Source organism: Anguilla anguilla, chromosome 11 (genome assembly GCF_013347855.1).
Source record: "Anguilla anguilla isolate fAngAng1 chromosome 11, fAngAng1.pri, whole genome shotgun sequence".
Taxonomy (NCBI): Eukaryota; Metazoa; Chordata; class Actinopteri; order Anguilliformes; family Anguillidae; genus Anguilla; species Anguilla anguilla.
In genome coordinates, this window is record NC_049211.1 from 2,830,085 (window position 1) to 2,845,607 (window position 15,523).

Below are 15,523 nucleotides of genomic sequence, written 5' to 3' on the forward strand. Positions count from 1 at the left end.
TTACACGGTCCAGTATATGTTGTGGTTCGAGAGATACTCAATGGGAAACAACTTCCTGTTTTGACTTGGAAATTTAATGAAAGGCTATAGTTCATTTTGACCACTGAGCCATAGATTAGCTAATTAAGCTCATTTTCTTCTGTTGTGCTCTCTTTCCAAGAAACAATTAGAAAAAAAGGAGAATAGCATGAGAGCACAGCATGAGGTTGTTCCCAGATTAATTCTTTCCTGTGCAGACAGACAAACAACCTTATGTGGAATCAAGACAGCATTATTACGGCAACACCCAGTTTAACTGATTCTGTGCCCCCCACCCCTCCAAAGAGCAAACTAGTTCTCATACTCTGTCTTATTAGTTTAATAGATACTCTTGTCGGATATCTAGTTTTTAGATTATCACCTTTGAGAAACAGACAATATAATTTGATCAGGCAAACTTAATTTGTTTGACGACAGGAGTGTTGTCTGTTCTCTCTCTCTCTCGCTCTCTATCCCTGTTCTCCCCTCCACAAACATCAAAAGAAACGTCCTTGGGGCAATTAAAGGTCACATGTCAGGTCTGATGTACACAAATCTGGGGTGTCCTAGAGTTGCCTCTCCTGTTGAAGGTTTTACAGTATATTACATTACATTGCATTAGAGGCATTTCACAGACGGTCTGATGCAGAGTGACCAACACAGCTTTTTGCATTTTTTTTTACATAGTATTCAGTTAGAAAATAAATGTATTAAGTTTTAACAATATTCAACAGATCAAATCAACTACCTTAAATAATGAATGTTACCGACATGAACAGGTCATAGTCATAAAAGCAATGAATGAAGGAAAATACCAGACCAAAGCTTATTTCTCCCAAATTAGATGTTGTTGGAAGCAGGGGTTAGAACTATGATATTACTATCAACAGATTCATGATAACCTCTTTATAATCGCATCAGACATGAATATGTTAGGGGATAATCCAGCTCTGCTATTGACCACCCCTAACAAAAACATGGAGGTTTACTTCTGCTTCAAACAACACAGGTGATATTTGTAGACAAATTATTGTTAAAGACAGCCAGTTCTAATCTCCACCTTCAGGCAGAATATTTTCCACGTAACAGAACCAAATTGCACCACATACATTTTCGCTTGAAACTGGAACTGCTTCTAAAGACAATTTTTATTTCAACTATATGTGGTTTTACTCAGTGCAGTTATCCAGCTAACTCAATAATCCTGCTTTGTGAAACAGGTCCCAGGTCCGTTGTGTAGCATTCTCCGATCACGCGGAGCTCTGGGTGAGCTGTGTTCCCTCCAGAAGGTAATAATGTAATAAAACTTTCAAAGGAGAGAAAACTCCGCAGGACACGTATACATTTAGAAGACCTCTGGAAAAAAAAACTTAATTTCCTTTGATGTTTGTGGAGGAGAGAGTGGGGAAATGAGACAGACAGAAAACACATTCCTATGGTCGCACGGAGCAAGTTTTCCAGGTCAAATTACTGTTCCTCAAAGGTGATCATCAAAAAAAACTAGATGTCCGACCCTTATAGAGGGTCATTTATGTTTATCAAATTAACCGTATCCTGTTTGTGTAGCTGGATAATTCACATAACACTTCAAGGTTAGGTATCTTCCTCAAGGGTAAAACAGTGATCGGATTTGAACCGGCAGCCTGACAGTTATAAATTGAAGGAAACACATTTCGGACCTTCAGATTACATAAGGTAAACATTTCTTACAGATCACTGTGGTGTCATTACAACATTTAATTGTACTAAATAGAGACTTGTGTATTGAGACGGATAACCTCAGAGCACTCCAAATTGAACATGTTTTCGTGAGCTAGCCTGTTATCCAAAGGGCCAGTGTGGGCGTTAGGTAAAGAAAAAAGAAGCATTTATTGAGTTGGGTCCTCACAATCACGGTGATCCATTTCTGCTTCTAGCTTCTAGTGTTGTTTTGTTTTTATTGTTGGCTATTGCTTCGCTCCCCAGTGTGTGTGTGTCTGTGAGGATCTGTGTTTGTAAGTCTTTGTGATGTTTCCAGTTGCTCACTGCTGTTCGCTGCCGCTGACGCAAGTTACCTGTCTACCTGTCTGTTTATTACTGAGTGCGTGTGTGTGTGTGTGTGTGTGTGTGTGTGTAATCTCTTCAGTCTAATGTGCAGAAGCGCAAGTGTTAGTATAGGAGAGTGGGTACCTGTGTTTGCTTCTGAACAGTCGATGTGACTGAAAACCAAGGTGGCACATGGCGTAGACAAACAACATGTCTCCTGCACCTACTTCAACACACACCGTGGTTTTTCCGTTGTCCAGGAAACCCTTGGTGAGATTTAAAAAAAAAAAAAAAGTATATATTTGTGTGGTTTTCCATGGCAACTGCAACGCCTTGACAAGTGGGCCGTTGGTCTGGAGAGAGCAGGGAGGAGGTGTGTGGATGACAGGTCCTGCCACACACTCTCCATGCTGGCTGGCTGGAGCTCTCTGACAGCGTCTTACACACAAATACATCCCGACAGAGCAGAGGGTGGAAACAGATCTGCCTGGAGTCAGTCCTCATTTATCCACCTCATCTACAAATAACTGCCAGTTTTCCCCCCATAAACATTTTGGTTTGGTTATTTGTTTTTGGTTTTTTTGTGATTGCCAAAAATATATATATAATAATGAACACTTGCACTTTGCTCTGTAATTTAATTTATGCAATCGATGTTAAGTGTAAATGTAGACTGAATCCAACCCTGGTCTCTGGGCTCTTCGCAGGGCTTAATGCTGATTGGCTGAGCATTAAATGGAGGTTAACAGGTTCCTTTGTTCTGTGGTCTGAGTCCTCTTAATGTGCTTAACAACTGCAGAGAATCCCTGGCAGTACAGCCTGGAATTCCGTGTGTTCTCAGGGGGCGTGGCTCTGCTACCCCACCGGCCAATCAGCGGTCAGCCCCCACAGCTCATTTGCATTTTACAGTTGTGAAGCCGGTCAAGGATTTTTTTTCTTCTGTCCACCGCAAAGTTTTCATTGCTATTCACTACAACCCCCCCCCCCCGCCCCAACCACGCCTGCCCCCCCCCCCCCCCCTTCCTGGGTATCACGTAACCCACGGGGCTGTAGAGGGAAAGCCGTCCAGTCTCTCCCCAGCCATCTCCCAGAGGCAGCTGCCAGAGACACCGAGAGCAGCTTCCAGCAAGGACCCGAGCCGGCAGCGATTTAAGAGGGGGGAGGCCTCGTGACCCGTCGCCGTGGGAGACCCAGGGAGAGCGCACTCCGGTGCCGAACTCAGGGCGGCCGTCCTGACCACAGACGTCCAAAATCAAGGGTGAGGACAGGAGCACCCCGAAGAGCACAGAGACCCACACAGAGGAGCGATACACAAAAGGGACCGTCCGACGTTTGGAGAGGAGAGGAAGAGAGGAGAGGAGAGGAGAAGAAGAGAGGAGAGGAGAGGAGAAGAAGAAGCAGCAGAAGACTGACCCTGCTCTGTTACCCCCCTCCCCTCCACCACCCCCCACCCCTGGGACTGTTTGGTACGATAATCTCCAGCTGATTCGCAGTGGTCTATCAGAATTCGGACGAGAGACGGGACAGAGCCGCACTGGCGGGGAAAACACACAGATACATTTCTGCCAAAAAGAGAAGCTTCTTTCTTCAATTTTTAATAGCTTGGCTTGTTTTCCCTTTTCTTTCTTTTTTAGCTGCTTAACTATTTATTTCTCATTTTTAATAGATTTTTTTTTTCCGAAGGGCAGTTTATGTGGAGGACAGTGTTTTGAGAAAGTTTCCAAGAGGAGAGAGGAAGAGACGGGGAGAAAGTGAGTGAGCGAGAGAGAGAAGGAGAAAGAGAAAGTAGAAAGTAGAGATAATGGCGAATTCGGGATTCCAGCTGCTGGGCTACTTCCTGGCGCTGGGCGGGTGGATTGCCATCATCTCCACGACGGCGCTGCCGCAGTGGAAGCAGTCGTCGTACGCGGGCGACGCCATCATCACGGCGGTGGGCCTGTATGAGGGGCTGTGGATGTCCTGCGCCTCCCAGAGCACGGGACAGGTGCAGTGCAAGGTGTTCGACTCCCTGCTGTCACTGGACGGTGAGTATGGGACTGCGCTGTCCTGGTGCGCGCACACACACACCCACACACACCTGCTCAAACACACACACACACACACACACACGCACACACATTCACACCAGTAAGCATGCACACACACACACACACAAACACACACACATTCACACCAGTATGCATGCACACACACACACACTCACGCCTGCTCACACACACGCAAGCACGCACACACATACACACACACACACACACACACACCAGTATGCATGCACACACACACACACACATACATACACACACACACACACACACACACACGCCTGCTCACGCACACACTCACACATACACACCTGCACACACGCACACACACACACACACACACACACCTCAGGCCTTAACGCACACGCGAAGCCGTAGACTCAACATCACAGATAGCAAGCGCGCATCTCTGCCGTCAGAGTCCTCCAAGGCCAAACAGCAGGTTTGTTTATGATAAACACGAGAGAACAAGGCGCTGGTGACATGCAGTGCTGTTCGCCGAAGCTCACAGGGCTGAGCTGAAACGCACTGACCGACAGCGAGTGCGTCACGTGTGGCGTGACACCGCGGCCCAGCGCCCGTCCGCGCCTGGCGTGACTCGTTCGGTTGCGTCCCTCCTCTGTCCAGTGCCGCGGAGAACGGAGCCGGCTGCAGGAGGATAAACGGGTCGTTTCTCCAACGCCGGCCACGTGGAGCGATAACCCGGCAGGTCTGCGCGTTCTGCGCTCCCGTGCCCAGAGGAGCTTCCCTCCGCTCTTAAGCCTGGGTGTTTAAATTAATTATGTTCCTTTCGGGATAGGGAGCGTCTGTTTGAAACCACAACAATGCGGCTATTTAAGTTTTTTTTTCTCTTCCCATCATCGCCAAACAAAAGCCTTGATTCTTCTGGAGAAATACTGTAGGGGGATTCAGTGACTGACAAAAGGAATCTGAAATGAAATTTCCAAGCCGTGATGAAACTGTTTGTTTGTAGCGGACCAGTATTGCGAGTATGGGCAGTTACACTGATTATACTGATAAAACTTTATCCCTCAGTGTTTTTCATCATCTTATTCTCTATTGAGAGGATTTAATCTGTTTCCTCGTAGTTATGTGTCTAAATAATTATGCATGGCACCCCAAGTTGTTAAGGGTGGCTTACCACATATGTAGGAGCCATTATGTTGGTTTATCCTTTGCCCATAACTCATAAATATATTGTAAATAATATTCTTTATATATAACCACACCTAAAAGGCAATAATTATTTATTTCCTAGCAGGCAAGTTTGTCAAGTTAACAATCACTAAATCTAACTTCCCAAACTGAGTTTGTAAAGACAAAATGTAATGCTTGTATTTATTTGTAAGTTAAAGACAAATGTTGATTAAATACAGGATACATGGATATCAAACATTAAATAACACTGAAACACAGAGAGATGCAGAAGTTTTATGACGTGCCAAGGATGAACAGAAAGGTTTTGATAATGGCCAGTGTGGATTATTTATAAGTACTGCGATACTCTGTAAATGTCAGGAACGTTCTTATACAGAATAACCTTCTACTCAAAATGCCCCCACAAATCAGTGTAAAATTTATTTTGGGTTAACTAAAAAATGTATTGTACATTAACACACAAATGTTAAAATGACCAGATTTGTTTTGTATGGGGCCGCAGCAAAGTTTTGAAAATAAAAAAATTTAAGCAAATATTGTCTTAAATGAGACCACAAATTACTTGCTTAACTCGACTGACACAGCATTAAGGCGGCAAGTAAAAGTTACTTAGTTACGATCACGGTCACCAAAGCTTCGCATCTGACTAATGAACAGCCAGCCGAGCATTATGGGCAGGAAGTGACTTTTCCACCCCTGAACTGAAGTGCGTTTAAAAGTTTAAAAGGTTTTGGTTAAAAAGGTGAGCGATTCCGCCCGTTGTTGGCGTCAACGCCCCTGGCGGTAGGACTGAAGTCACGGAACGCTGAGCGATAATGGCGTTCCACACTCCAAACTCGGAAAAAAAAGAAAAAAAGAAAAAAAGAAAAAAAAACTGTAACATTGTAACAGCGATGTCCGACACCTCATTAGAATGAGGAATTTGAAGCCCCCCCCCCCCGCCCTCCCCGCCGCCCGTCACCCGTCACCAAGAGAGTGACGAGATGCTGTCTCTCACTACCCCCCCCCCCCGAACTTTTCCCCCACCCCACCCCACCCCACCGCTTTGTTGCCCCACGTAAGGTCATCGTTTGGGACAGTGCCATCAGTGTTCTTGTTTGTACTACGTACTGGCACCCTTAAAACAGCGAGCATTGTTCTGGCCCCGGAGAGAAGAGAGCGGGGTTGTTTTTTCCCTGGGTTAGTTATTGTTGTGCTAGTGGCCAGCTGAGACGATAGCGACGAGCGCGTCGATGGTGGAGGCCTTCGCTCTGGCGCAGAGCCATGCAGTGTGCCCAGCTGCGGTCTGGGGGAGATTTTTCTCCTTCTCCATCTTCTTTTTCTTTACTCCATTTACGAGGTCTTTGCGGTTTTTTTTTTTTCCAGTCAGAAATGCGTCAGTAAACATAAATAAACAACGTAAACGGAAACAGCAGTAATTTCGATTTATGCTAGATTGTCAACACTGCAGACACAACTCGTTATTGTACAGTACGTCTGAAAACTGATGGGTGAAATATTGTTATTGTGTCTGGTGAGTTAACCACACTGTATTAATGTGCTTATTTACAAAACAGTTCTTCTATAATAAAAAAAAGCCACATTACAGTAACCACCAAAAATAATCTTGCATGTTATTCTGGGTCCTCAAAAAAACAAAAACAAAACAAGACACAACAAAAAAACATATTTCCTTTTTCCCCCCATCTGATATTAATTTAAACTACTGATCATAAAGTCAAACTGTTCATCTGTTCAAGCCTTTTGCATACGGAAATCCATAGAGATGTAATGGTTCTGTGCACCAATAGACAGATCATGAGGATCAATTCGATAAAGTAAATTTAGATAAATTAGATTTCCTTCCTTCTTCCCTCAGCTGGTACAGGTGAAAAACGGACATAAAAACCAGCGGCTGAAAAAACCCTCTTACTGTAAGAGAGTCTGAGAGTGCTGGGGTCCGTGGTGTTCCAGAGGACCATGGGGGGGGGGGACTCTCTCAGTGAACAATGCCCCCCCTGCTTTCGAGGAGCACAAAGGCTGCCCTATGGAGGCGCGCGCCCGTCCCAGGCGAAAGAGGGTGCCCGTGGGCCCGTGCCCGACCCCATACCAGGCACCAGAAGCGTTGGCGCTGGAGCGGGGGGGGCGGGGTAGGAGAGCGGGCAAAATGGCCTCACACTACCTCACTCCAAAAACTCTCCCAGAGAGAGGAGAACCACAGACACTCCCACAGAAAGGAGAACCACAGACACTCCCACAGAAAGGAGAACCACAAACATTCACACAGAGCGGAGAACCACAGACACTCCCACAGAGAGGAGAACCACAGACACTCACACAGAGAGGAGAACCACAGACACTCCCACAGAAAGGAGAACCACAAACATTCACACAGAGAGGAGAACCACAGACACTCCCACAGAGAGGAGAACCACAGACACTCCCAGAGAGAGGAGAATCACAGACACTCTCACAGGGAGAACCACGGACACTCACACAGACACTCAGAGAGAGAGGAGAACCACAGGCACTCCCGCAGAGAGAGGAGAACCACAGACACTCCCCCCAGGAAGGAGGTGAAGGTGGTTGTACACCTTCGTTGTTAGAGGATGCTTTTGTGTGCCACTGCCTGTTTGTCGGTTACGGTCACTGAATTCCCATATTCGCTTTTCATAAAATGAATATAATTGTTCTGTTAAGTGTTTTGTAGAACTGAGATAAATGAACTGAATCATCCAGATTGCCAGATTGGCTGGACTCTGTTCTAAGTGGCACGTGGTCTGTTGCTGTAAACAGCCAGCTAGACCCTGTTAGTGATGTCTGTACTGTGTACTAAGTGGTCTGTGGCTTTTTTCAGTAAATACCCAGATGTGATAGACCCTGTTAGTGATGTCTGTACTCTATACTATTTGGTCTGTGGTTTGTTGCACAGGTGCACTGTACTAAGCAGTCTGGGATTGTGAGGTCTGTGGTTTGTTGCAGTACACTGGCAGATATGATGGACCCTGTTAGTGATCTATGTACTGTGTACTAAGTGGTCTGTGGTTTGTTGTAGTAAACAGCCAGATATGCCAAACCCTGCTAGTTAAGAGTCTGTACTGTGTACTAAGTCTGTGGTTGGTCTGTGGTTTCTTGCAGTAAACCACATGCTAGACCCTGCAAGTTAGAGTCTGTACTCTGTACTAAGTGGTCTGTTGTTTGTTGCAGTAAACACCCAGATATGCTGGACCCTGTTACAGATGTCTGTACTCCGTACTAAGTGGTCCGTGCATTGTTGCAGTGCATGTCCAGACATGCTAGGCAGTGTTAGTGATGTCTGTACTGTGTACCAAGTGGTCTGTGGCTCGTTGCAGTGCATGTCCAGACATGCAAGACAGTGTTAGTGATGTCTGTACTGTGTACTAAGTGGTCTGTGGCTCGTTGCAGTGCATGTCCAGACATGCAAGACAGTGTTAGTGATGTCTGTACTGTGTACTAAGTGGTCTGTGGCTCATTGCAGTGCATGTCCAGACGTGCCGCGCCCTGATGGTGCTGTCGGTGCTCCTGGGCTTCTTCGCCATCATCATCAGCGTTGTGGGGATGAAGTGCACCCGGGTGGGGGACAGCAACCCCATGATCAAGGGCCGCATCGCTGTGTCCGGGGGCGTCCTCTTCCTCCTCGCAGGTGAGGCCCTTCCCAGCATGCCTCAGCGGCCCAGAGCGCCACCTGGGGAGCACGTCGACGCTTTACCCCGCTATAACCTACTGAGACCTGGCAGTCTCTTCTTTTTTTTTTGTCTTAATACAAATGTCTTAGGAACGTTGCAGGGAAATATAATTTTTAAAAATATTTTCAATTAAATATCCCTCATAGAGTTGGCTTCTGCATAGTAGAGTATATGGTTCTTGAGATTAAGACCAGAGACTCATGTCCCTTACAGAGGAGAAAGATGAATTGGTCTGGCGACTGCCAATGAACAGTGGTGTTAACTGTCAGCGTGCAGTGTTATTTACAAGATGCTGGGCTCATAATGACAGAAAGACTCCAATCCAATCAATTCAATCTGTCCTTGAGACAAAGTACATGTAAAGATTGGCTGCAGTCTGTGTTTAGTCCATTTTCACATTAATGTTCAGTCAGACGTTAATGGCTTGGGTCATATTCACAGATGCTTGTGTTTGCTAAAGGAGTAAATAATGTTTTACAAGCTCAGTGGTGATGGGCGGAAGGATAGAAATTTGTTGTTCATTGCTTTTTTATTTCGTTAATCTGAAATTTGCCTCCTCCGCAGGGCTGTGCACGTTGGTGTCTGTTTCCTGGTACGCCACTCAAGTGTCCTACCAGTTCTTCAACCCCAACACACCTGTAAACGCCAGGTAAAATCTCATCTTTTCTATCAAAATGTCAAGTCTTTCGCACGTTAATGAGGTAAAGTGATGATCGTGTGGATACTGAAGGGAATTTTAATTATTTGATGTTCGATGTACATGTGAAACCAATTCCTACAGATCAAGCTAACTCGTCCTCAGTTCATCTCACCATGGCTTGTTCTTTTTATTATTCTTGAATGTTTTCAACTGGTTCCACAAATTCTGCAACATCACCGTATCTTCTAGACGTGAAATTATTTCCTTAAAATTCCATTGTGTCTTATTTACCTTTTTTTTTAGATGTTTTCCCACGTGCAAAGTTTAAGTGCTAATGCTTTAAGAAATATAAACAGCATATAAGGCTGTCTGACATAGACCCATAATGTATTGCAATGAAGACATGTTCTACTGCTGAGCTCAGAAAGTGATTGTGGCCCAGTGACCAGTGACGCTGTCGTCTCTGTGTTCGCAGGTTCGAGTTTGGCTCCGCCCTGTTTGTGGGCTGGGCGGCGGCCAGCCTAACCATACTGGGAGGGTCTTTCCTGTGTTGTTCCTGCTCCCCTGACGACAGGAGAGGGCAGCAGTACTACAGCCAATCACAGCCCTCCACGGCCAGGGAGTACGTGTAATCTGCCCATAGCGGACTAGCGGTGAACAGAGGGTGCTGAAGGCCAGAGATCTCACCTTTTACCCAGAGAGCACCACGGTTTTTACTGTGGATAGTCCACACAGACACACACGCGCGTGCGCACACACACATGCACACTCACGCACACGCACGCGTACACACACAGACATGCACACGCGCGCGTACACACACAGACATGCACACGCGCGCACACACACACACGCACACTCACACACACGCACGCGTACACACACAGACACACGCGTGCGCACACACACACACAGACATGCACAGACGCACATGCACGCCCATACACACGGGTGTGCACGCACTCACACACACACATGCACACACGTACACACACACACACAGATGCACATGCATGCACGTACACACGTGCATGCATACACGCACACACATACGCACATACACACATACACTCACGTGCATGCATACACACACACACACATGCAGACATACATGTGCACTCACAAAAATACATGGATTCACACTTATTTTTACATTTGACATTTTTAGGCATTTAGGATACAGACAGATGTACCCATGCTCAACTTTACACCTACACACTTACAAACACGCACCTACATACATGCAAGCACATGTACACTTACAAACACAGGGGTACATACATGCACAGACATACACTAACAAGCACACAGGTACATACATGCAAGCACATGTACACCTACAAACATACACCTGCATACATGCACACATCGATACACACGCTGACAGGCACCGAAAATAATATCAAATAAAAGGTAAAGTATGTGATGAAGGGTAAAGTGGGATTTTACATCAGGAAGATATAAAACATTCATCAAACAGCCATACATCCTTTGCACAGCATTTAGGAAGCACTGTTGATTTATTTTATTAAGTAAATACGTACTAGATATCTCACATAATAATGCATTGATATTAGTGATATTAGTGACTCTTGCAACTGTTGTTGGGGGGAACAAAAATAGTGGATCAATGTTATTATTTTTATCAGAGCACAAAGGTTGGCGGTTGGCTTAGTAAAATGTATTAAATTAATTTAGCTATAAAAACACTCTATTGATTTGTTTTAAAGGGAAGAAAATGTTGCTTAATGGATTCAACCAGGCCTAGATTAATCAGATTTTTTTTTTTAAGAAAGGAAAGAAATTTGAGTTTTGGTAAAAACATCGTTTGGTTTCGTGGAAAAGCCCTCCACATTTACAGAAACACACAGTGTTCTGAGACTCATGACATCACATCATACTAAGATTTTCAGGAGCTGCTCTTATCCAGGGTGACTGACGTCAACACACACAGCTACAGGCAGCAAATAGCTGATGCACTCTCAAAAAGGATGTTCATAAATACACACTTTTTGTGTTGTGTTACTTTCAACACATTTTGTGTCTAAGTTACAACTTTTGTGTTACAAATATACAATTTACAGTCTTACAAAGAGAGACTTTTTACTACAGACCATGTGGAAAGTAATACAAAATGTGTTGTCCTTAACATGACATAGAGGTGTGTTAAAAAAACGACGCATTGTGTGTTGTTTTTAACACATTTTGAGAGTGTACCATGTCATTTGTATAGCAACAAGTAGTAGCTTTTAACACATAACTTACTCTGACGTAGCAAATACATGAAACCATAATGTTAAGCACCTCAGTAGGTGCAAGACAAAAACTGAGCTTCATATTCACAAAGCCTTTCAAATTGGTAGTGCCGTTCTAAAGACATCGGTCTGTTCATTCGAATACGGTCACTAGGGCAAGTGTTCATGGGCACAGACTCCCTCCCCCCCAACCCCCAAATCAGCCCTCAAACTGATTGTGAAGCTTTATGAATTTGGGCCTGAGAATGTGCTGACTCAAGCAGAACACGGGTGTCACAATCCAAAAGGGCCTGCTCCCTACACAGGTAGATGAAACCGCAAAAGGAATGATGCTTCCTAGGAGAGTGCCCAACACTCAAATTAGCCCTGGTGCGATAACCAGGGGAAAGAAAAGGATGAGAAATGTGTGGCAGTTGAGAAAAGAAAGACAAAACCGAAGTGCCTCTCGCCCTTTTTTTGGACCTCTGTTCACAGTCGGGGCTGTGGTTTGTGGGAGTGTTTATCTGCGGTGTCAAGCTGCTCATTGTATAAAAAAAAATTTTGGTTTTAAGAAAAATAATAACTTTCACTTTCTGTGACGCAACTGAATATTGTGACAAAGGTTTTCACTTTTTTTCTTCTTTTGTTGTCTGTGTAGCTTTGGCTTAATTCTGTCTGCACTACGCAAACGGCATACGCATCATTAAATTGGGTCCTTTTGCAATTTCACAGTGCAATTTTTAATGTACAGCATTTTAGATATTTGTGGAAACATTAAATTCTGAAAGGTTTTTGAGAGAATGAAGAACAATAAAGGATCTGAATACTGAACATTTAGCTTTCTGTTATGTATAAAATTATGTATCGCAATATGAAGTATATCAAGGTTTTTTGTTGCATTTACACTGCGTATTAATGTCACCCAGCCATTTGAAATATTAGTTAATGGTCTGGATTTAGTCAACAATTGCCAATAGCAATGAAATGCAAGTCAGCATTTGTCTTCATCAACACAGTTTGTCAGGCTCAACATTCTCATCACTGTGGGGCAAAATTTAATCCCACACACTATTTAAACAGCTCCTGTTCAGCTCCTGTTTAAAAAGAGGATGTTTTAGCATGTGTGTTTGTCTGAATGTGTGTGTGTGTGTGTGTGTGTGTGTGAGAGAGAGAGATTGTGTGTGTGTGTTTGTGTTTGAACGAGCACGTGTGTGTGCATGTGTGTGTGAGAAAGAGAGAGTATTTTGCATCTTACAGTAGAAACTCTGTATTGAGTCTGATGTGATTATCATACTGGTTCATACCGTATAGCAGCATATTCACAAATCATTCCACTCTGTGACATGCATATTCACAAACCATTCCACCCTGTAACATTCATATTCACAAATCATTCCACCCTGTAACATGCATATTCACAAACCATTCTACCCTGTGACATGCATATTCACAAACCATTCCACCCTGTAACATGCATATTCACAAACCATTCTACCCCGTAACATGCATATTCACAAATCATTCCACCCTGCAACACAATTTTTCAATCATCATATGTATTCACAAAGCATTATTCCACCCCTGCATGGCAAATATACACAAAGCATTAACACTGCCCAGCATCAAATGTGTGCATCAATTCAGCATCACTTTGAGTAAGGATTTGAGCCCCTTATAGAACAATATGATATAAAAATACGACATGTAAGTGCAACATATAATATATTTAAAACAGTAAATTAGGTTATGTATCTGCATAGATATTATCCATAAGCAGAGTGATTTACACGGCTGATATTGGTTCACATATTGATAATTTATATGGCTACATCCAGGTTTTCATCCTTGCTCAAGGGTTAGAAAAACAAACAAAAAAAAAACACACAAACTGCAGAACAAGTTTCAGAGCAAGTTTCACACCCCTAACCCAAAGCAGGGACACTCCCAGTGGGCCAACAGGCCTGCAGGTTCTCTTCTCTACCTGATGTTAATTGAAAGATTAATACCACTAATTGGCCAGAGATTTAGCTCACCTGGTGTCCCATGTGTATATCAGTCCTGATTAGTGGGGAAGAATGAAAGCCAGCAGCAATACGGGCCTCGAGGACCAGATTTGAGTGTCCCTGACCTAAAGGATACAAATCCAGCTCCCTTTGGCGTCCCCATGTAACTCTACTAAAACCGTTTCTCTCAGTGCTCTACCTGTGATGCCTGTCTCTCTGTCCGTTCACCGCTGCTAAAACAGAACAAAGCAATCAAGCGTCAATCAGACTGATTTGTGACTCCTCCTCTCTTCTGATCAGGCTCTCTGTCTCTCTGTGTGTGTCTGTGTGTGTCTGTGCGTGTCTCTCTAATTCAGGGTAGAGTTGTTGACCGAAAGCAGCTCCCCTGACTGATCGAACCCCTGCTCTCGTGACGAGGATCTCTCCCTCCGGTCCTGCTCCTTGTTCTGTGTCCTGATTTATAATATGGACCCTCTTCCTCTTCCCTCCTCTTCTTCAGTCATTTACCACTGCCTCTGCAACCCCAATCCCCTCCCCCCCCCCCCCCCCCCCCACCCACCCTTACAAACAGATGTCCACCTTCTTTTACAACATCTGCCCTGCCCTTCGACCTCTGGGTGACCTCTGTGTGACCCCTGTGAGGATACAGGCTGTACTGATTACTCAGCACTGCTCCTTTCCTACAGTGCACAATTATTATCATTATTATTATTATTGATTGATTGGTTGATTGATTGATTTATTGATTGTTTGGTTGACTGATTTTTAGGGACTTAATTTCAGCCTTGACTGAGTTTTATTCATTCCTGTGGAAGCCCTGTGTACTTACCCACAGTTTTTTGTTTTTCCTGTTAATTCATTCACTAAATTTATCTTTTGATCAGGCCAATTTGGGATTACAAATAATGTACACACCCATAGACCCAACACAATGGACAATATTCTAGCAATAAACTCCAACTGTGGGTTATCGTTATAGGGTATACATTCTTCATAGCCATGCACATCAATACATTTGAGAACTTGTCTTTAATTCTGTACCAAAACTGTGACCTCATATGCATTTTGGGATCATTTGTTGTAAAAAACAAAATGTATAACATTCAAATGCAGTTATACAGTTGCTGGGTAACATAAGAAAACTTAAATAAAATGATGATAAAATGATAATAAAAAAGATCCTACTTGGTTAGTGTGTGCAAGCTTCCTTCCACAGAGAACAGATCAGATATGGACAGCACACAGAATCACACTATGGCATGCAACAGCACATTTGTGAAGTCTCAGCTCATGAAGCTTCTTCATAATGTGGACTTTATTGTAATTGATAAAAGGAATGATCTGTCTGCGATGTGTATGTAACATTTTTCACTTAATAAAACTAACTCACAGCCTTGAGAACGAGAAAGAGTAGTTTCACCCATTTATTTTATAATAAAATGGCTGAGTGTGGTTTTACTTTAAAACATTGTGATAACAAATGGATTTACCTGGCGGATGCACCTATTCAGAGCAGATTGCAGAGAGGCCAAGGTAAGAAGCATTAGAGTCATATCAGGAAACCAAGGCCACACAACCAGCTGAGAACGAATAACGGTAAATGATAAGTATATGTAAGTAATTATTTAATCCACACCAGGTGCCAAAACAATTTGCACAGTTATTATCATCCACCTTGACGTTCACATGATGCCAAACAATGACCCAGATTTGTGTT

General features: G+C 43.9%; 1 protein-coding gene across 1 annotated transcript; it reads left to right on the forward strand.

Annotated features, from left to right (window-relative positions):
• The first annotated feature begins 3,092 nt into the window (after window positions 1–3,092).
• LOC118207285 (claudin-19-like) lies at window positions 3,093–14,313 on the forward strand. The gene is made up of 5 exons (XM_035380685.1): window positions 3,093–4,067; window positions 8,722–8,886; window positions 9,494–9,578; window positions 10,045–10,191; window positions 14,163–14,313. The coding sequence occupies exons 1-5, from the start codon at window positions 3,845–3,847 to the stop codon at window positions 14,197–14,199; spliced, it is 657 nt and encodes a 218-aa protein (XP_035236576.1). The 5' UTR covers window positions 3,093–3,844; the 3' UTR covers window positions 14,200–14,313.
• The last annotated feature ends 1,210 nt before the right edge of the window (window positions 14,314–15,523 follow it).

Excerpts from the sequence above, each read along its gene's own strand:
- LOC118207285 (XM_035380685.1), top strand. The coding sequence starts at position 3,845 with ATGGCGAATTCGGGATTCCAGCTGCTGGGCTACTTCCTGGCGCTGGGC. Across the intron at positions 9,579-10,044 it reads AACACACCTGTAAACGCCAG|GTTCGAGTTTGGCTCCGCCC; the intron begins GTAAAATCTCAT and ends CTGTGTTCGCAG. Across the intron at positions 10,192-14,162 it reads CAGCCCTCCACGGCCAGGGA|GGTAGAGTTGTTGACCGAAA; the intron begins GTACGTGTAATC and ends TCTCTAATTCAG.